Source organism: Chiloscyllium plagiosum, unplaced genomic scaffold, assembly GCF_037043375.1.
Source record: "Chiloscyllium plagiosum isolate Xiang-an unplaced genomic scaffold, Cpla_swu_hap1 HiC_scaffold_35, whole genome shotgun sequence".
In the NCBI taxonomy this organism is placed as follows: Eukaryota; Metazoa; Chordata; class Chondrichthyes; order Orectolobiformes; family Hemiscylliidae; genus Chiloscyllium; species Chiloscyllium plagiosum.
The window spans coordinates 53,232,269-53,257,335 of NW_028270173.1; the positions used below are offsets into that span (position 1 = coordinate 53,232,269).

Here is a 25,067-nt window from a genome sequence, read left to right on the forward strand (position 1 = left end):
TGTCTGTTACCACACTGTCAGCCTCCACAAATGGACTGTGACCATTCAAATCTTTCTCTTTTATGTCCCTCCTGTTCTCAATTCACGGTTATATGATTACTGATTGGGAAATATCTGAACTACCAATAGTATGTAGTTCATGAATAATAGGAATGATCCTTATCCAATTAGTTTCTTTATGAGCCCTTTATATTTCTTCATTCCTCACTTTCTGTGTTTTGATTAGATTAGATTCCCTACAGTGTTGAAACAGGCCCTTTGGCCCAACAAGTCCACACTGACCCTCCAAAGAGTAACCCACCCAGACCCATTTCCCTCTGACTAATGCACCTGGCACTATGGGCAATTTAGCATGGCCAATTTACCTAACTTGCACATCTTTAGACTGTGGGAGGAAACCGGGAGCACCTGGAGGAAACCCACACAGACACGGGCAGAACGTGCAAACTCCACACAGACAGGAATCGAACCTGGGACCCTGGTGCTGTGAGGCATCAATGCTAACTACTGAGCCACCATGTCACCCAGTGGTGAGAAGTATTATATTTCTGTGATACACTTAGAGTGCTCTTATTAAATACATTTCCAATAAATTACCAAAACTATTTTTTTCATTTGCACTTGACCTGACCACGTACACACTATTTCATGAAAATTAAAAATGGACTGTTTCTGGCTGGTGTGAGGGTCTGAGTCAACCATCTCCCAAATCAACCTTCTCCTTCACAATGGTATAATGTGGGAGTAGGGGACTGTTGGTGTGTGACCCACTGTGTGAACCCTGGACCAGGAGGGGAAGAAAACCCAGTTGGGAGGGAAACCCACTTCCTACACCTTCTTTTGTATGAATTCCATCTACAGCAGCTCAGAGAGTGCACCACCAGAGGAGAATGTAAACTCAGTGTTACTTAAACCCAACTCCTTATTGAATCTCCTCCCCCCTCCCTGATGACCCAGATCTGAGCCTCAGGCTGTCCCCTTCCAGCTCTGCTTCTTCAGCAAAAAGACTAGAAAGATTTTTAGTTCGCTCTGCACCTTCACACATTTCATTGGTTATTTTTATCAATTACTTAATTTTTAAAAAGCTATCAATGTATTGCTTTGTCTAGTTTGATTGCTGAGAAAGTTGTGAATGTTTACTTCATACATTAACATGATATAAAATTAAAATTTAAAGTTGTGCTAAACGAGACCCCAAGCAGCTGCCTCTGGGTTTCTTGCTGTTGGAGAATGAGGAGCTCTGATGGCTTTTTGCAGGATGGACAAAGAGGTTTTTTTGCTCCAGGAGAAAATGGCAAGTGTTGACAATGCTCAGCAAGTCTCTCAGTATCTGTGCAGTGAGAAGCAAGACCCTTCTTCAGGATTGGTGCAGATCTTGAACCTGAAGCTTTGACTCTCTTTTTCTCATTACAGATACTGCTTGACCTGCTGGGGATTTCCAGAATTTTGAATTTATATTTCAGGTTTCCAGTATGTGCAATAATTTGCTGTCCTATTACATGTCCCTGTGGCATTTGTAAATCTGATTTGTTTAAATCAAAATGAGAAAATATTTATCACACAATGCAGGATAAATAACAGGAATGGGACACTGAGATTGCATGATGATCTATGATCATATTGAATGGTGCTGGAGGCTCAAAGGGACAAATGGCCTATCCCTGCACCTACCTTCAATGTTTCTATGAAGTTGTGTCACTGTCTGAGTCGGCTGTGGTGATAAAGTGAGTCAAACTGAAACCTAAGCTTTCAATGAGTGTTTTAAATACAGGAACGGAGCACAAAGGCCAAGAAATTTTGCTGAAAGTACGTAAAACAGTTTGGTGCTTCCGTAAGCTCCCAATGGCTCCCATTCTTCAATACCCAAGGATGTGAGGAGTGGGGTAAATGTCAGGGCTGAGCAGGTGATGGAAAAAAGGTTCAAGGAAACAGGAGAAGAACAAAGACATATCTTACCCAGCCCTGGAGCCCAGCAGTCAGTGCTGGGGAATGGATTAGGGTTTGTGATGAAAAGGGACAACAAACAGGGAATTTCTGACACGCCTGTTCTTACCTGATGTCTGGTTTGTCCTCTTCGTTATCACATTCAGAGTTTTGTTTGCCATTTCTGTATGCTCGATCACAAGGTCTGTGATGTAATCCCAGAATTTCATGTCAAAATATTTTTTGATGAACTGCTGCCTGGGGATGCATCGATGGGTTTTGCTGTCACGATAACTTATTGTAACTCCATTGACCATTGCAGTGCTTGTAGCTTCAGGAAAATCATTAATTCCAGAAACAATTGTGTAAATCACAGTAAGGTCATTAGTAGCTGTAAATCAAAGAAAGGAGCTGATTACTAATCACCGTCAGAAACAACATCACAACAACAGCCTGCACTGACCATAAGAACACCACCACAAAACTCAGGAAAATCACTGATGTCAGAGACTATCATGAAAACCACTTTAAACATGTTAATGTCTGGAAGGCACACTTCAGGAACAGGCAAATAAACATTAGGGAAAAGGGAGGCCGCATCCAAATAGCGACAATCTTCAATAATTCAGTACTTTATCACACTATCAGAATCCTGTCTGATATAATAAACAGAATCAGATACAACTGGGACAGAATTAGCTGCTGTAGCCTCTCAGAACAGGGAGTAAACACAGAATCAGACTCACTCAGATACTTGATGGAGTCAGTGTAGACACAGGGGAGAGGCTGGGATACAATCCAGGGATTGGATTGTTCAACAGACGATCACTAACCAGGAACAGTAACCTGGGACACACCGAGTATGTCACTAACCTGGAACAGTAACCTGGGACACACCGAGTATATCACTGACCTGGAACAGTAACCTGGGACACACCGGGTATGTCACTAACCTGGAACAGTAACCTGGGACACACCGAGTATATCACTGACCTGGAACAGTAACCTGGGACACTCCGAGTATATCACTGACCTGGAACAGTAACCTGGGACACACCGGGTATGTCACTAACCTGGAACAGTAACCTGGGACACACCGAGTATATCACTGACCTGGAACAGTAACCTGGGACACACCGGGTAGGTCACTGACCTGGAACAGTAACCTGGGACACACCGGGTATATCACTGACCTGGAACAGTAACCTGGGACACACCGGGTAGGTCACTGACCTGGAATAGTAACCTGGGACACGCCGAGTATGTCACTAACCTGGAACAGTAACCTGGGACACACCGAAAAGGTCACTGACCTGGAACAGTAACATGGACACACCGAGTATATCACTGACCTAGAACAGAAACCTGGGACACACCGAGTATATCACTGACCTGGAACAGTAACCTGGGACACACCGAGTATATCACTGACCTGGAACAGTAACCTGGGACACACAAGTATATCACTGACCTGGAACAGGAAGCTGGGACACACCAGGTATATCACTAACCTGGAACAGTAACCTGGGACACAACGAGTACATCACTGACCTGAAACAGGAACCTGGGACACACCGAGTATATCACTGACCTGGAACAGTAACCTGGGACACACCGAGTATGTCACTGACCTAAAACAGTAACCTGGGACACACCGGGTAGGTCACTGACCTGGAACAGTAACCTGGGACACACCGAGTATATCACTGACCAGGAACAGTAACCTGGGACACACCGAGCATATCACTGACCTGGAACAGTAACCTGGGGCACACCGGGTATATCACTGACCAGGAACAGTAACCTGGGACACACCGAGCATATCACTGACCTGGAACAGTAACCTGGGGCACACCGGGTATATCACTGACCAGGAACAGTAACCTGGGACACACCGAGCATATCACTGACCTGGAACAGTAACCTGGGGCACACCGGGTATATCACTGACCAGGAACAGTAACCTGGGACACACTGAGTATGTCACTGACCTGGAACAGTAACCTGGGACACAACGAGTATGTCACTGATCTGGAACAGTAACCTGGGACAGACTGAGTATATCACTGACCTGGAACAGTAACCTGGGACACACCGAGTATGTCACTGACCTGGAACAGTAACCTGGGAACAGTAACCTGGGACACACCGATTATATCACTGACCTGAAACAGTAACCTGGGACACACCGGGTATATCACTGACCTAGAACAGTAACCTGAGACACACCGAGTATGTCACTAACCTGGAACAGTAACCTGGGACACACCGAATATATCACTGACCTGGAACAGTAACCTGGAACACATTGAGTGTATCACTGACCTGGAACAGTGTCCTGGGACACACCGGGTATGTCACTAACCTGGAACAGTAACCTGGGACACACCGGGTATATCACTGACCTGGAACAGTAACCTGGGACACACCGAGTATGTCCCTGACCTGGAACAGTAACCTGGGACACACCGAGTATGTCACTGACCTGGAACAGTAACCTGGGACACACCGGGTATGTCACTAACCTGGAACAGTAACCTGGGACACACCGAGTATATCACTGACCTGGAACAGTAACCTGGGACACACCGAGTATGTCACTGACCTGGAACAGTAACCTGGGACACACCGAGTATATCACTGACCTGGAACAGTAACCTGGGACACACCGAGTATATCACTGACAGGGAACAGTAACCTGGGACACACCAGATATATCACTGACCTAGAACAGTAACCTGGGACACACCAAGTATGTCACTGACCTAGAACAGGTACATTGGACACACCGTGTATATCACTGACCTGGAACAGTAACCTGGGACACACCGGGTATATCACTGACCCGGAACAGTAACCTGCGACACACCGATTATATCACTGACCTGAAACAGTAACCTGGGACACACCGAGTATATCACTGACCTAGAACAGTAACCTGGAACACACCGAGTATGTCACTAACCTGGAACAGTAACCTGGGACACACCGAGTATATCACTGACCTGGAACAGTAACCTGGGACACACCGAGTATGTCACTGACCTGGAACAGTAACCGGGGGCACAACGGGTATGTCACTGACCTGGAACAGTAACCTGGGAGACACCGTCTATATCACTGACCTAGAACAGTAAACTGGGACACACCGGGTATATCACTGACCTGGAACAGTAACCTGGGACACACCGAGTATTTCACTGACCTGGAACAGTAACCTGGGACACACCGAGTATATCACTGACCTGGAACAGTAACCTGGAAACTCCGCGTATGTCATTGACCTAGAACAGTAACCCAGGACACACCGGGTATATCACTGAACTGGAACAGTAACCTGGAACACACCGAGTATATCACTGACCTGGAACAGTAACCTGGGACTCACCGGGTATGTCACTGACCTGGAACAGTAACCTGGGACATTCCGAGTATGTCACTGACCTGGAACAGTAAGCTGGGACACACCGAGTATATCACTGACCTAGAACAGTAACCCAGGACACACCGAGTATATCACTGACCTAGAACAGTAACCTGGGACTCACCGGGTATGTCACTGACCTGGAACAGTAACCTGGGACACACCGAGTATGTCACTGACCTAGAACAGTAACCTGGGACTCACCGAGTATATCACTGACCCGGAACAGGAACCTGGGACACACTGAGTATGTCACTGACCTGGAACAGGAACCTGGGACATACCGAGTATATCAGTGACCTCCAACAGTAACCTGGGACACACTGAGTAAGTCACTGACCTGGAACAGTAACGTGGGACACACCGAGTATATCACTGACCTGGAACAGTAACATGGGACACACCGAGTATATCACTGACCTGGAACAGGAACCTGGGACACACCGAGTATGTCACTGACCTGGAACAGTAACCTGTACACACCGGGTATGTCACTGACCTGGAACAGTAACCGGGGACACACCGGGTATATCACTGACTTGGAACAGTAACATGGGACACACCGAGTATATCACTGACCTGGAACAGGAACCTGGGACACACTGAGTATGTCACTGACCTGGAACAGGAACCTGGGACATACCGAATATATCAGTGACCTGCAACAGTAACCTGGGACACACTGAGTATGTCACTGACCTGGAACAGTAACATGGGACACACCGAGTATATCACTGACCTGGAACAGTAACATGGGACACACCGAGTATATCACTGACCTGGAACAGGAACCTGGGACACACCGAGAATGTCACTGACCTGGAACAGGAACCTGGGACATACCGAGTACATGAGTGACCTGCAACAGTAACCTGGGACACACCGAGTGTATCACTGACCTGGAACAGTGATCTGGGACACACCGGGTATGTCACGAACCTGGAACAGTTACCTGGGACACACCGGGTATGTCACTAACCTGAAACAGTAACCTGGAACACACCAAGTATATCACTGACCTGGAACAGTAACCTGGAACACACCGAGTATGTCACTGACCTGGCACAGTAACCTGGGACACACCGAGTATGTCACTGACCTAGAACAGGAACCTGGAACACACCGAGTATATCACTGACCTTGAACTGTAACCTGGCACACACCGAGTATATCACTGACCTGGCACAGTAACCTGGGACACACCGAGTATGTCACTGACCTGGAACAGTAGCCTGGGACACACCGAGTATATCACTGACAGGGAACAGTAACCTGGGACACACCAGATATATCACTGACCTAGAACAGTAACCTGGGACACAATGATTATATCACTGACCTGAAACAGTAACCTGGGACACACTGGGTATATCACTGACCTAGAACAGTAACCTGGAACACACCGAGTATGTCACTGACCTGGAACAGCAACCTGGGACAGACTGAGTATATCACTGACCTGGAACAGTAACCTGGGACACACCGAGTATGTCACTGACCTGGAACAGTAACCGGGGGCACAACGAGTATGTCACTGACCTGGAACAGTAACCTGGGACACACCGTCTATATCACTGACCTAGAACAGTAAACTGGGACACACCGGGTATATCACTGACCTGGAACAGTAACCTGGGACACACCGAGTATGTCACTGACCTGGAACAGTAACGTGGAACACACCGAGTATATCACTGACCTGGAACAGTAACATGGGACACACCGAGTATATCACTGACCTGGAACAGGAACCTGGGACACACCGAGTATGTCACTGACCTGGAACAGTAACCTGTACACACCGAGTATATCACTGACCTGGAACAGTAACCTGGGAAACTCCGCGTATGTCATTGACCTAGAACAGTAACCTAGGACACACCGGGTATATCACTGACCTGGAACAGTAACCTGGAACACACCGAGTATATCACTGACCTGGAACAGTAACCTGGGACTTACCGGGTATGTCACTGACCTGGAACAGTAACCTGGGACAATCCGAGTATGTCACTGACCTGGAACAGTAACCTGGGACACACCGAGTATATCACTGACCTAGAACAGGAACCTGGGACACACCGGGTATATCACTGACCTGGAACAGTAACCTGGGACATTCCGAGTATGTCACTGACCTGGAACAGTAACCTGGGACACACCGGGTATATCACTATCCTGGCACAGTAACCTGGGACACACCGAGTATGTCACTGACCTAGAACAGTAACCTGGGACACACCGAGTATATCACTGACCCGGAACAGGAACCTGGGACACACTGAGTATGTCACTGACCTGGAACAGGAACCTGGGACATACCGAGTATATCAGTGACCTCCAACAGTAACCTGGGACACACTGAGTATGTCACTGACCTGGAACAGTAACGTGGGACACACCGAGTATATCACTGACCTGGAACAGTAACATGGGACACACCGAGTATATCACTGACCTGGAACAGGAACCTGGGACACACCGAGTATGTCACTGACCTGGAACAGTAACCTGTACACACCGGGTATGTCACTGACCTGGAACAGTAACCGGGGACTCAACGAGTATGTCACTGACCTGGAACAGTAACCTGGGACACGCCGTCTATATCACTGACCTAGAACAGTAAACTGGGACACACCGGGTATATCACTGACCTAAAACAGTAACCTGGGACACACTGAGTATGTCACTGACCTAGAACAGGAACCTGGGACACACCGAGTATATCACTGACCTGGAACAGTAACCTGGGAAACTCCGCGTATGTCATTGACCTAGAACAGTAACCTCGGACACACCGGGTATATCACTGACCTGGAACAGGAACCTGGGACACACCAAGTATGTCACTGACCTGGAACAGTAACCTGTACACACCGAGTATATCACTGACCTGGAACAGTAACCTGGGAAACTCCGCGTATGTCATTGACCTAGAACAGTAACCTAGGACACACCAGGTATATCACTGACCTCGAACAGTAACCTGGAACACACCGAGTATATCACTGACCTGGAACAGTAACCTGGGACTGACCGGGTATGTCACTGACCTGGAACAGTAACCTGGGACATTCCGAGTATGTCACTGACCTGGAACAGTAACCTGGGACACACCGAGTATATCACTGACCTAGAACAGGAACCTGGGACACACCGGGTATATCACTGACCTGGAACAGTAACCTGGGACATTCCGAGTATGTCACTGACCTGGAACAGTAACCTGGGACACACCGGGTATATCACTATCCTGGCACAGTAACCTGGGACACACCGACTATGTCACTGACCTAGAACAGTAACCTGGGACACACCGAGTATATCACTGACCTGGAACAGGAACCTGGGACACACTGAGTATGTCACTGACCTGGAACAGGAACCTGGGACATACCGAGTATATCAGTGACCTGCAACAGTAACCTGGGACACACTGAGTATGTCACTGACCTGGAACAGTAACATGGGACTCACCGAGTATATCACTGACCTGGAACAGTAACATGGGACACACCGAGTATATCACTGACCTGGAACTGGAACCTGGAACACACCGAGAATGTCACTGACCTGGAACAGGAACCTGGGACATACCGAGTATATGAGTGACCTGCAACAGTAACCTGGGATACACCGAGTGTATCACTGACCTGGAACAGTGACCTGGGACACACCGTGTATGTCACTAACCAGGAACAGTTACCTGGGACACACCGGGTATGTCACTGACCTGGAACAGTAACCTGGGACACACCGAGTATATCACTGACCAGGAACAGTAACCTGGGACAACCGAGTATGTCACTGATCTGGAACAGTAACCTGGGACACACCGGGTGTGTCACTGACCTGGAACAGTAACCTGGGACACACCGAGTATATCACTGATCTGGAACAGGAACCTGGGACACACCGGGTAGTTCACTGGCCTGGAACAGTAACCTGGGACACACCGGGTATATCACTGACCTGGAACAGTAACCTGGGACACACCGAGTATATCACTGACCTGGAACAGGAAACTGGGACACACCGGGTATATCACTGACCTGGAACAGTAACCTGGGACACACCGATTATATCACTGACCTGAAACAGTAACCTGGTACACACCGGGTTTATCACTGACCTAGAACAGTAACCTGAGACACACCGAGTATGTCACTAACCTGGAACAGTAACCTGGGACACACCGAATATATCACTGACCTGGAACAGTAACCTGGAACACATTGAGTGTATCACTGACCTGGAACAGTGTCCTGGGACACACCGGGTATGTCACTAACCTGGAACAGTAACCTGGGACACACCGGGTATATCACTGACCTGGAACAGTAACCTGGGACACACCGAGTATGTCCCTGACCTGGAACAGTAACCTGGGACACACCGAGTATGTCACTGACCTGGAACAGTGACCTGGAACAGTAACCTGGGACACACCGGGTATGTCACTAACCTGGAACAGTAACCTGGGACACACCGAGTATATCACTGACCTGGAACAGTAACCTGGGACACACCGAGTATATCACTGACCTGGAACAGTAACCTGGGACACACCGAGTATATCACTGACAGGGAACAGAAACCTGGGACACACCAGATATATCACTGACCTAGAACAGTAACCTGGGACACACCAAGTATGTCACTGACCTAGAACAGGTACATGGGACACACCGTGTATATCACTGACCTGGAACAGTAACCTGGGACACACCGGGTATATCACTGACCCGGAACAGTAACCTGCGACACACCGATTATATCACTGACCTGAAACAGTAACCTGGGACACACTGAGTATATCACTGACCTAGAACAGTAACCTGGAACACACCGAGTATGTCACTGACCTGGAACAGTAACCGGGGGCACAACGGGTATGTCACTGACCTGGAACAGTAACCTGGGAGACACCGTCTATATCACTGACCTAGAACAGTAAACTGGGACACACCGGGTATATCACTGACCTGGAACAGTAACCTGGGACACACCGAGTATTTCACTGACCTGGAACAGTAACCTGGGACACACCGAGTATATCACTGAACCGGAACAGTAACCTGGAAACTCCGCGTATGTCATTGACCTAGAACAGTAACCCAGGACACACCGGGTATATCACTGAACTGGAACAGTAACCTGGAACACACCGAGTATATCACTGACCTGGAACAGTAACCTGGGACTCACCGGGTATGTCACTGACCTGGAACAGTAACCTGGGACATTCCGAGTATGTCACTGACCTGGAACAGTAACCTGGGACACACCGAGTATATCACTGACCTCGAACAGGAACCTGGGACACACCGGGTATATCACTGACCTGGAACAGTAACCTGAGACATTACGAGTATGTCACTGACCTGGAACAGTAACCTGGGACACACCGGGTATATCACTATCCTGGCACAGTAACCTGGGACACACCGAGTATGTCACTGACCTAGAACAGTAACCTGGGACTCACCGAGTATATCACTGACCCGGAACAGGAACCTGGGACACACTGAGTATGTCACTGACCTGGAACAGGAACCTGGGACATACCGAGTATATCAGTGACCTCCAACAGTAACCTGGGACACACTGAGTAAGTCACTGACCTGGAACAGTAACGTGGGACACACCGAGTATATCACTGACCTGGAACAGTAACATGGGACACACCGAGTATATCACTGACCTGGAACAGGAACCTGGGACACACCGAGTATGTCACTGACCTGGAACAGTAACCTGTACACACCGGGTATGTCACTGACCTGGAACAGTAACCGGGGACACACCGAGAATGTCACTGACCTGGAACAGGAACCTGGGACATACCGAGTACATGAGTGACCTGCAACAGTAACCTGGGACACACCGAGTGTATCACTGACCTGGAACAGTGACCTGGGACACACCGGGTATGTCACGAACCTGGAACAGTTACCTGGGACACACCGGGTATGTCACTAACCTGAAACAGTAACCTGGAACACACCAAGTATATCACTGACCTGGAACAGTAACCTGGAACACATCAAGTATATCACTGACCTGGCACAGTAACCTGGGACACACCGAGTATGTCACTGACCTAGAACAGGAACCTGGAACACACCGAGTATATCACTGACCTGGAACAGTGACCTGGGACACACCGGGTATGTCACGAACCTGGAACAGTTACCTGGGACACACCGGGTATGTCACTAACCTGAAACAGTAACCTGGAACACACCAAGTATATCACTGACCTGGAACAGTAACCTGGAACACATCAAGTATATCACTGACCTGGCACAGTAACCTGGGACACACCGAGTATGTCACTGACCTAGAACAGGAACCTGGAACACACCGAGTATATCACTGACCTTGAACTGTAACCTGGCACACACCGAGTACATCACTGACCTGGCAAAGTAACCTGGGACACACCGAGTATGTCACTGACCTGGAACAGTAGCCTGGGACACACCGAGTATATCACTGACAGGGAACAGTAACCTGGGACACACCAGATATATCACTGACCTAGAACAGTAACCTGGGAGACACCGAGTATGTCACTGACCTGGAACAGTAACCTTGGACACACCAAGTATGTCACTGACCTAGAACAGGTACATGGGACACACCGAGTATATCACAGACCTGGAACAGTAACCTGGGACACGCCGGGAATATCATTGACCTGGAATAGTAACCTGGGACACAACGAGTATATCACTGACCTGGAACAGTAACCTGGGACACAATGATTATATCACTGACCTGAAACAGTAACCTGGGACACACTGGGTATATCACTGACCTAGAACAGTAACCTGGAACACATCGAGTATGTCACTGACCTGGAACAGCAACCTGGAACACACCGAGTATGTCACTAACCTGGAACAGTAACCTGGGACAGACTGAGTATATCACTGACCTGGAACAGTAACCTGGGACACACCGAGTATGTCACTGACCTGGAACAGTAACCGGGGGCACAACGAGTATGTCACTGACCTGGAACAGTAACCTGGGACACACCGTCTATATCACTGACCTAGAACAGTAAACTGGGACACACCGGGTATATCAATGACCTGGAACAGTAACCTGGGACACACCGAGTATGTCACTGACCTGGAACAGTAACCTGGGACACACCGAGTATATCACTGACCTGGAACAGTAACCTGGGAAACTCCGCGTATGTCATTGACCTAGAACAGTAACCTAGGACACACCGGGTATATCACTGACCTGGAACAGTAACCTGGAACACACCGAGTATATCACTGACCTGGAACAGTAACCTGGGACTCACCGGGTATGTCACTGACCTGGAACAGTAACCTGGGACATTCCGAGTATGTCACTGACCTGGAACAGTAACCTGGGACACACCGAGTATATCACTGGCCGAGAACAGGAACCTGGGACACACCGGGTATATCACTGACCTGGAACAGTAACCTGGGACACACCGAGTATATCACTGACCTGGAACAGTAACCTGGGACACACCGAGTATATCACTGACCTGGAACAGTAACCTGGGACATTCCGAGTATGTCACTGACCTGGAACAGTAACCTGGGACACACCGGGTATATCACTGACCTGGAACAGTAACCTGGGACACACCGAGTGTATCACTGACCTGGAACAGCAACCTGGGACATTCCGAGTATGTCACTGACCTGGAACAGTAACCTGGGACACACCGGGTATATCACTATCCTGGCACAGTAACCTGGGACACACTGAGTATGTCACTGACCTAGAACAGTAACCTGGGACACACCGAGTATATCACTGACCTGGAACAGGAACCTGGGACATACCGAGTATATCAGTGACCTCCAACAGTAACCTGGGACACACTGAGTATGTCACTGACCTGGAACAGGAACCTGGGACATACCGAGTATATCAGTGACCTCCAACAGTAACCTGGGACACACTGAGTATGTCACTGACCTGGAACAGTAACGTGGAACACACCGAGTATATCACTGACCTGGAACAGTAACATGGGACACACCGAGTATATCACTGACCTGGAACAGGAACCTGGGACACACCGAGTATGTCACTGACCTGGAACAGTAACCTGTACACACCGAGTATATCACTGACCTGGAACAGTAACCTGGGACACACCGTCTATATCACTGACCTAGAACAGTAAACTGGGACACACCGGGTATATCACTGACCTGGAACAGTAACCTGGGACACACCGAGTATGTCACTGACCTGGAACAGTAACCTGGGACACACCGAGTATATCACTGACCTGGAACAGTAACCTGGGAAACTCCGCGTATGTCATTGACCTAGAACAGTAACCTAGGACACACCGGGTATATCACTGACCTGGAACAGGAACCTAGAACACACCGAGTATATCACTGACCTGGAACAGTAACCTGGGACTCACCGGGTATGTCACTGACCTGGAACAGCAACCTGGGACATTCCGAGTATGTCACTGACCTGGAACAGTAACCTGGGACACACCGAGTATATCACTGGCCGAGAACAGGAACCTGGGACACACCGGGTATATCACTGACCTGGAACAGTAACCTGGGACACACCGAGTATATCACTGACCTGGAACAGTAACCTGGGACACACCGAGTATATCACTGACCTGGAACAGTAACCTGGGACATTCCGAGTATGTCACTGACCTGGAACAGTAACCTGGGACACACCGGGTATATCACTGACCTGGAACAGTAACCTGGGACACACCGAGTGTATCACTGACCTGGAACAGCAACCTGGGACATTCCGAGTATGTCACTGACCTGGAACAGTAACCTGGGACACACTGGGTATATCACTATCCTGGCACAGTAACCTGGGACACACTGAGTATGTCACTGACCTAGAACAGTAACCTGGGACACACCGAGTATATCACTGACCTGGAACAGGAACCTGGGACATACCGAGTATATCAGTGACCTCCAACAGTAACCTGGGACACACTGAGTATGTCACTGACCTGGAACAGGAACCTGGGACATACCGAGTATATCAGTGACCTCCAACAGTAACCTGGGACACACTGAGTATGTCACTGACCTGGAACAGTAACGTGGAACACACCGAGTATATCACTGACCTGGAACAGTAACATGGGACACACCGAGTATATCACTGACCTGGAACAGGAACCTGGGACACACCGAGTATGTCACTGACCTGGAACAGTAACCTGTACACACCGAGTATATCACTGACCTGGAACAGTAACCTGGGAAACTCCGCGTATGTCATTGACCTAGAACAGTAACCTAGGACACACCGGGTATATCACTGACCTGGAACAGTAACCTGGAACACACCGAGTATATCACTGACCTGGAACAGTAACCTGGGACTTACCGGGTATGTCACTGACCTGGAACAGTAACCTGGGACAATCCGAGTATGTCACTGACCTGGAACAGTAACCTGGGACACACCGAGTATATCACTGACCTAGAACAGGAACCTGGGACACACCGGGTATATCACTGACCTGGAACAGTAACCTGGGACATTCCGAGTATGTCACTGACCTGGAACAGTAACCTGGGACACACCGGGTATATCACTATCCTGGCACAGTAACCTGGGACACACCGAGTATGTCACTGACCTAGAACAGTAACCTGGGACACACCGAGTATATCACTGAACCGGAACAGGAACCTGGGACACACTGAGTATGTCACTGACCTGGAACAGGAACCTGGGACATACCGAGTATATCAGTGACCTCCAACAGTAACCTGGGACACACTGAGTATGTCACTGACCTGGAACAGTAACGTGGGACACACCGAGTATATCACTGACCTGGAACAGTAACATGGGACACACCGAGTATATCACTGACCTGGAACAGGAACCTGGGACACACCGAGTATGTCACTGACCTGGAACAGTAACCTGTACACACCGAGTATGTCACTGACCTGGAACAGTAACCGGGGACTCAACGAGTATGTCACTGACCTGGAACAGTAACCTGGGACACGCCGTCTATATCACTGACCTAGAACAGTAAACTGGGACACACCGGGTATATCACTGACCTGGAACAGTAACCTGGGACACACTGAGTATGTCACTGACCTAGAACAGGAACCTGGGACACACCGAGTATATCACTGACCTGGAACAGTAACCTGGGAAACTCCGCGTATGTCATTGACCTAGAACAGTAACCTCGGACACACCGGGTATATCACTGACCTGGAACAGGAACCTGGGACACACCGAGTATGTCACTGACCTGGAACAGTAACCTGTACACACCGAGTATATCACTGACCTGGAACAGTAACCTGGGAAACTCCGCGTATGTCATTGACCTAGAACAGTAACCTAGGACACACCAGGTATATCACTGACCTCGAACAGTAACCTGGAACACACCGAGTATATCACTGACCTGGAACAGTAACCTGGGACTGACCGGGTATGTCACTGACCTGGAACAGTAACCTGGGACATTCCGAGTATGTCACTGACCTGGAACAGTAACCTGGGACACACCGAGTATATCACTGACCTAGAACAGGAACCTGGGACACACCGGGTATATCACTGACCTGGAACAGTAACCTGGGACATTCCGAGTATGTCACTGACCTGGAACAGTAACCTGGGACACACCGGGTATATCACTGACCTGGAACAGTAACCTGGGACACACCGAGTATATCACTATCCTGGCACAGTAACCTGGGACACACCGACTATGTCACTGACCTAGAACAGTAACCTGGGACACACCGAGTATCTCACTGACCTGGAACAGGAACCTGGGACACACTGAGTATGTCACTGACCTGGAACAGGAACCTGGGACATACCGAGTATCTCACTGACCTGGAACAGTAACCTGGGACACACCGAGTATGTCACTGACCTGGAACAGTAACATGGGACTCACCGAGTATATCACTGACCTGGAACAGTAACATGGGACACACCGAGTATATCACTGACCTGGAACAGGAACCTGGGACACACCGAGAATGTCACTGACCTGGAACAGGAACCTGGGACATACCGAGAATATGAGTGACCTGCAACAGTAACCTGGGATACACCGAGTGTATCACTGACCTGGAACAGTGACCTGGGACACACCGTGTATGTCACTAACCAGGAACAGTTACCTGGAACACACCGAGTATGTCACTGACCTGGAACAGTAACCTGTACACACCGGGTATGTCACTGATCTGGAACTGTAACCGGGGACTCAACGAGTATGTCACTGACCTGGAACAGTAACCTGGGACACACCGGGTATATCACTATCCTGGCACAGTAACCTGGGAAACACCGAGTATATCACTGACCCGGAACAGGAACCTGGGACACACTGAGTATGTCACTGACCTGGAACAGGAACCTGGGACATACCGAGTATATCAGTGACCTCCAACAGTAACCTGGGACACACTGAGTATGTCACTGACCTGGAACAGTAACGTGGGACACACCGAGTATATCACTGACCTGGAACAGTAACATGGGACAGACCGAGTATATCACTGACCTGGAACAGGAACCTGGGACACTCCGAGTATGTCACTGACCTGGAACAGTAACCTGTACACACCGGGTATGTCACTGACCTGGAACAGTAACCGGGGACTCAACGAGTATGGCACTGACCTGGAACAGTAACCTGGGACACACCGTCTATATCACTGACCTAGAACAGTAAACTGGGACACACCGGGTATATCACTGACCTGGAACAGTAACCTGGGACACACTGAGTATGTCACTGACCTAGAACAGGAACCTGGGACACACCGAGTATATCACTGACCTGGAACAGTAACCTGGGAAACTCCGCGTATGTCATTGACCTGGAACAGTAACCTCGGACACACCGGGTATATCACTGACCTGGAACAGTAACCTGGAACACACCGAGTATATCACTGACCTGGAACAGTAACCTGGGACTGCCCGGGTATGTCACTGACCTGGAACAGTAACCTGGGACATTCCGAGTATGTCACTGACCTGGAACAGTAACCTGGGACACACCGAGTATATCACTGACCTAGAACAGGAACCTGGGACACACCGGGTATATCACTGACCTGGAACAGTAACCTGGGACATTCCGAGTATGTCACTGACCTGGAACAGTAACCTGGGACACACCGGGTATATCACTATCCTGGCACAGTAACCTGGGACACACCGAGTATGTCACTGACCTGGAACAGTAACCTGGGACACACCGAGTATATCACTGACTTGGAACAGTAACATGGGACACACCGAGTATATCACTGACCTGGAACAGGAACCTGGGACACACTGAGTATGTCACTGACCTGGAACAGGAACCTGGGACATACCGAGTATATCAGTGACCTGCAACAGTAACCTGGGACACACTGAGTATGTCACTGACCTGGAACAGTAACATGGGACACACCGAGTATATCACTGACCTGGAACAGTAACATGGGACACACCGAGTATATCACTGACCTGGAACAGTAACCTGGGACACACCGGGTATATCACTGACCCGGAACAGTAACCTGCGACACACCGATTATATCACTGACCTGAAACAGTAACCTGGGACACACCGAGTATATCACTGACCTAGAACAGTAACCTGGAACACACCGAGTATGTCACTAACCTGGAACAGTAACCTGGGACACACCGAGTATATCACTGACCTGGAACAGTAACCTGGGACACACCGAGTATGTCACTGACCTGGAACAGTAACCGGGGGCACAACGGGTATGTCACTGACCTGGAACAGTAACCTGGGAGACACCGTCTATATCACTGACCTAGAACAGTAAACTGGGACACACCGGGTATATCACTGACCTGGAACAGTAACCTGGGACACACCGAGTATTTCACTGACCTGGAACAGTAACCTGGGACACACCGAGTATATCACTGACCTGGAACAGTAACCTGGAAACTCCGCGTATGTCATTGACCTAGAACAGTAACCCAGGACACACCGGGTATATCACTGAACTGGAACAGTAACCTGGAACACACCGAGTATATCACTGACCTGGAACAGTAACCTGGGACTCACCGGGTATGTCACTGACCTGGAACAGTAACCTGGGACATTCCGAGTATGTCACTGACCTGGAACAGTAAGCTGGGACACACCGAGTATATCACTGACCTAGAACAGGAACCTGGGACACACCGGGTATATCACTGACCTGGAACAGTAACCTGAGACATTCCGAGTATGTCACTGACCTGGAACAGTAACCTGGGACACACCGGGTATATCACTATCCTGGCACAGTAACCTGGGACACACCGAGTATGTCACTGACCTAGAACAGTAACCTGGGACTCACCGAGTATATCACTGACCCGGAACAGGAACCTGGGACACACTGAGTATGTCACTGACCTGGAACAGGAACCTGGGACATACCGAGTATATCAGTGACCTCCAACAGTAACCTGGGACACACTGAGTAAGTCACTGACCTGGAACAGTAACGTGGGACACACCGAGTATATCACTGACCTGGAACAGTAACATGGGACACACCGAGTATATCACTGACCTGGAACAGGAACCTGGGACACACTGAGTATGTCACTGACCTGGAACAGTAACCTGTACACACCGGGTATGTCACTGACCTGGAACAGTAACCGGGGACACACCGGGTATATCACTGACTTGGAACAGTAACATGGGACACACCGAGTATATCACTGACCTGGAACAGGAACCTGGGACACACTGAGTATGTCACTGACCTGGAACAGGAACCTGGGACATACCGAATATATCAGTGACCTGCAACAGTAACCTGGGACACACTGAGTATGTCACTGACCTGGAACAGTAACATGGGACACACCGAGTATATCACTGACCTGGAACAGTAACATGGGACACACCGAGTATATCACTGACCTGGAACAGGAACCTGGGACACACCGAGAATGTCACTGACCTGGAACAGGAACCTGGGACATACCGAGTACATGAGTGACCTGCAACAGTAACCTGGGACACACCGAGTGTATCACTGACCTGGAACAGTGATCTGGGACACACCGGGTATGTCACGAACCTGGAACAGTTACCTGGGACACACCGGGTATGTCACTAACCTGAAACAGTAACCTGGAACACACCAAGTATATCACTGACCTGGAACAGTAACCTGGAACACACCGAGTATGTCACTGACCTGGCACAGTAACCTGGGACACACCGAGTATGTCACTGACCTAGAACAGGAACCTGGAACACACCGAGTATATCACTGACCTTGAACTGTAACCTGGCACACACCGAGTATATCACTGACCTGGCACAGTAACCTGGGACACACCGAGTATGTCACTGACCTGGAACAGTAGCCTGGGACACACCGAGTATATCACTGACAGGGAACAGTAACCTGGGACACACCAGATATATCACTGACCTAGAACAGTAACCTGGGACACAATGATTATATCACTGACCTGAAACAGTAACCTGGGACACACTGGGTATATCACTGACCTAGAACAGTAACCTGGAACACACCGAGTATGTCACTGACCTGGAACAGCAACCTGGGACAGACTGAGTATATCTCTGACCTGGAACAGTAACCTGGGACACACCGAGTATGTCACTGACCTGGAACAGTAACCGGGGGCACAACGAGTATGTCACTGACCTGGAACAGTAACCTGGGACACACCGTCTATATCACTGACCTAGAACAGTAAACTGGGACACACCGGGTATATCACTGACCTGGAACAGTAACCTGGGACACACCGAGTATGTCACTGACCTGGAACAGTAACCTGGGACACACCGAGTATATCACTGACCTGGAACAGTAACCTGGGAAACTCCGCATATGTCATTGACCTAGAACAGTAACCTAGGACACACCGGGTATATCACTGACCTGGAACAGTAACCTGGAACACACCGAGTATATCACTGACCTGGAACAGTAACCTGGGACTCACCGGGTATGTCACTGACCTGGAACAGTAACCTGGGACATTCCGAGTATGTCACTGACCTGGAACAGTAACCTGGGACACACCGAGTATATCACTGACCGAGAACAGGAACCTGGGACACACCGGGTATATCACTGACCTGGAACAGTAACCTGGGACACACCGAGTATATCACTGACCTGGAACAGTAACCTGGGACACACCGAGTATGTCACTGACCTGGAACAGTAACCTGGGACATTCCGAGTATGTCACTGACCTGGAACAGTAACCTGGGACACACCGGGTATATCACTGACCTGGAACAGTAACCTGGGACACACCGAGTGTATCACTGACCTGGAACAGTAACCTGGGACATTCCGAGTATGTCACTGACCTGGAACAGTAACCTGGGACACACCGGGTATATCACTATCCTGGCACAGTAACCTGGGACACACTGAGTATGTCACTGACCTAGAACAGTAACCTGGGACACACCGAGTATATCACTGACCCGGAACAGGAACCTAGGACATACCGAGTATATCAGTGACCTCCAACAGTAACCTGGGACACACTGAGTATGTCACTGACCTGGAACAGGAACCTGGGACATACCGAGTATATCAGTGACCTCCAACAGTAACCTGGGACACACTGAGTATGTCACTGACCTGGAACAGTAACGTGGAACACACCGAGTATATCACTGACCTGGAACAGTAACATGGGACACACCGAGTATATCACTGACCTGGAACAGGAACCTGGGACACACCGAGTATGTCACTGACCTGGAACAGTAACCTGTACACACCGAGTATATCACTGACCTGGAACAGTAACCTGGGAAACTCCGCGTATGTCATTGACCTAGAACAGTAACCTAGGACACACCGGGTATATCACTGACCTGGAACAGTAACCTGGAACACACCGAGTATATCACTGACCTGGAACAGTAACCTGGGACTTACCGGGTATGTCACTGACCTGGAACAGTAACCTGGGACAATCCGAGTATGTCACTGACCTGGAACAGTAACCTGGGACACACCGAGTATATCACTGACCTAGAACAGGAACCTGGGACACACCGGGTATATCACTGACCTGGAACAGTAACCTGGGACATTCCGAGTATGTCACTGACCTGGAACAGTAACCTGGGACACACCGGGTATATCACTATCCTGGCACAGTAACCTGGGACACACCGAGTATGTCACTGACCTAGAACAGTAACCTGGGACACACCGAGTATATCACTGACCCGGAACAGGAACCTGGGACACACTGAGTATGTCACTGACCTGGAACAGGAACCTGGGACATACCGAGTATATCAGTGACCTCCAACAGTAACCTGGGACACACTGAGTATGTCACTGACCTGGAACAGTAACGTGGGACACACCGAGTATATCACTGACCTGGAACAGTAACATGGGACACACCGAGTATATCACTGACCTGGAACAGGAACCTGGGACACACCGAGTATGTCACTGACCTGGAACAGTAACCTGTACACACCGGGTATGTCACTGACCTGGAACAGTAACCGGGGACTCAACGAGTATGTCACTGACCTGGAACAGTAACCTGGGACACGCCGTCTATATCACTGACCTAGAACAGTAAACTGGGACACACCGGGTATATCACTGACCTAAAACAGTAACCTGGGACACACTGAGTATGTCACTGACCTAGAACAGGAACCTGGGACACACCGAGTATATCACTGACCTGGAACAGTAACCTGGGAAACTCCGCGTATGTCATTGACCTAGAACAGTAACCTCGGACACACCGGGTATATCACTGACCTGGAACAGGAACCTGGGACACACCAAGTATGTCACTGACCTGGAACAGTAACCTGTACACACCGAGTATATCACTGACCTGGAACAGTAACCTGGGAAACTCCGCGTATGTCATTGACCTAGAACAGTAACCTAGGACACACCAGGTATATCACTGACCTCGAACAGTAACCTGGAACACACCGAGTATATCACTGACCTGGAACAGTAACCTGGGACTGACCGGGTATGTCACTGACCTGGAACAGTAACCTGGGACATTCCGAGTATGTCACTGACCTGGAACAGTAACCTGGGACACACCGAGTATATCACTGACCTAGAACAGGAACCTGGGACACACCGGGTATATCACTGACCTGGAACAGTAACCTGGGACATTCCGAGTATGTCACTGACCTGGAACAGTAACCTGGGACACACCGGGTATATCACTATCCTGGCACAGTAACCTGGGACACACCGACTATGTCACTGACCTAGAACAGTAACCTGGGACACACCGAGTATATCACTGACCTGGAACAGGAACCTGGGACACACTGAGTATGTCACTGACCTGGAACAGGAACCTGGGACATACCGAGTATATCAGTGACCTGCAACAGGAACCTGGGACACACTGAGTATGTCACTGACCTGGAACAGTAACATGGGACTCACCGAGTATATCACTGACCTGGAACAGTAACATGGGACACACCGAGTATATCACTGACCTGGAACTGGAACCTGGAACACACCGAGAATGTCACTGACCTGGAACAGGAACCTGGGACATACCGAGTATATGAGTGACCTGCAACAGTAACCTGGGATACACCGAGTGTATCACTGACCTGGAACAGTGACCTGGGACACACCGTGTATGTCACTAACCAGGAACAGTTACCTGGGACACACCGGGTATGTCACTGACCTGGAACAGTAACCTGGGACACACCGAGTATATCACTGACCAGGAACAGTAACCTGGGAGACACCGAGTATATCACTGACCTGGAACAGTAACCTGGGACAACCGAGTATGTCACTGATCTGGAACAGTAACCTGGGACACACCGGGTGTGTCACTGACCTGGAACAGTAACCTGGGACACACCGAGTATATCACTGATCTGGAACAGGAACCTGGGACACACCGGGTAGTTCACTGGCCTGGAACAGTAACCTGGGACACACCGGGTATATCACTGACCTGGAACAGTAACCTGGGACACACCGAGTATATCACTGACCTGGAACAGGAAACTGGGACACACCGGGTATATCACTGACCTGGAACAGTAACCTGGGACACACCGATTATATCACTGACCTGAAACAGTAACCTGGTACACACCGGGTTTATCACTGACCTAGAACAGTAACCTGAGACACACCGAGTATGTCACTAACCTGGAACAGTAACCTGGGACACACCGAATATATCACTGACCTGGAACAGTAACCTGGAACACATTGAGTGTATCACTGACCTGGAACAGTGTCCTGGGACACACCGGGTATGTCACTAACCTGGAACAGTAACCTGGGACACACCGGGTATATCACTGACCTGGAACAGTAACCTGGGACACACCGAGTATGTCCCTGACCTGGAACAGTAACCTGGGACACACCGAGTATGTCACTGACCTGGAACAGTGACCTGGAACAGTAACCTGGGACACACCGGGTATGTCACTAACCTGGAACAGTAACCTGGGACACACCGAGTATATCACTGACCTGGAACAGTAACCTGGGACACACCGAGTATGTCAATGACCTGGAACAGTAACCTGGGACACACCGAGTATATCACTGACCTGGAACAGTAACCTGGGACACACCGAGTATATCACTGACAGGGAACAGAAACCTGGGACACACCAGATATATCACTGACCTAGAACAGTAACCTGGGACACACCAAGTATGTCACTGACCTAGAACAGGTACATGGGACACACCGTGTATATCACTGACCTGGAACAGTAACCTGGGACACACCGGGTATATCACTGACCCGGAACAGTAACCTGCGACACACCGATTATATCACTGACCTGAAACAGTAACCTGGGACACACTGAGTATATCACTGACCTAGAACAGTAACCTGGAACACACCGAGTATGTCACTGACCTGGAACAGTAACCGGGGGCACAACGGGTATGTCACTGACCTGGAACAGTAACCTGGGAGACACCGTCTATATCACTGACCTAGAACAGTAAACTGGGACACACCGGGTATATCACTGACCTGGAACAGTAACCTGGGACACACCGAGTATTTCACTGACCTGGAACAGTAACCTGGGACACACCGAGTATATCACTGAACCGGAACAGTAACCTGGAAACTCCGCGTATGTCATTGACCTAGAACAGTAACCCAGGACACACCGGGTATATCACTGAACTGGAACAGTAACCTGGAACACACCGAGTATATCACTGACCTGGAACAGTAACCTGGGACTCACCGGGTATGTCACTGACCTGGAACAGTAACCTGGGACATTCCGAGTATGTCACTGACCTGGAACAGTAACCTGGGACACACCGAGTATATCACTGACCTCGAACAGGAACCTGGGACACACCGGGTATATCACTGACCTGGAACAGTAACCTGAGACATTCCGAGTATGTCACTGACCTGGAACAGTAACCTGGGACACACCGGGTATATCACTATCCTGGCACAGTAACCTGGGACACACCGAATATGTCACTGACCTAGAACAGTAACCTGGGACTCACCGAGTATATCACTGACCCGGAACAGGAACCTGGGACACACTGAGTATGTCACTGACCTGGAACAGGAACCTGGGACATACCGAGTATATCAGTGACCTCCAACAGTAACC

At 49.4% G+C, this 25,067-nt stretch overlaps 2 protein-coding genes across 5 annotated transcripts in view; both read right to left on the reverse strand.

Annotated features, from left to right (window-relative positions):
- The window catches only part of LOC148140900 (class I histocompatibility antigen, F10 alpha chain-like), a 413,938-nt gene that overhangs the window by 51,524 nt on the left and 337,347 nt on the right, over positions 1-25,067 (reverse strand). The gene's annotated exons all lie outside the window — the stretch shown is intronic.
- LOC148140902 (class I histocompatibility antigen, F10 alpha chain-like) overlaps positions 1-25,067 on the reverse strand; it is a 68,303-nt gene that overhangs the window by 13,215 nt on the left and 30,021 nt on the right. For all 4 annotated transcript variants that reach the window (XM_087979683.1, XM_087979682.1, XM_087979681.1 and 1 more), the window contains exon 2: positions 2,054-2,314. In XM_087979683.1, coding sequence (XP_087835809.1) covers positions 2,054-2,314 — 261 coding nt within the window. The remainder of the gene's footprint in view (positions 1-2,053; positions 2,315-25,067) is intronic.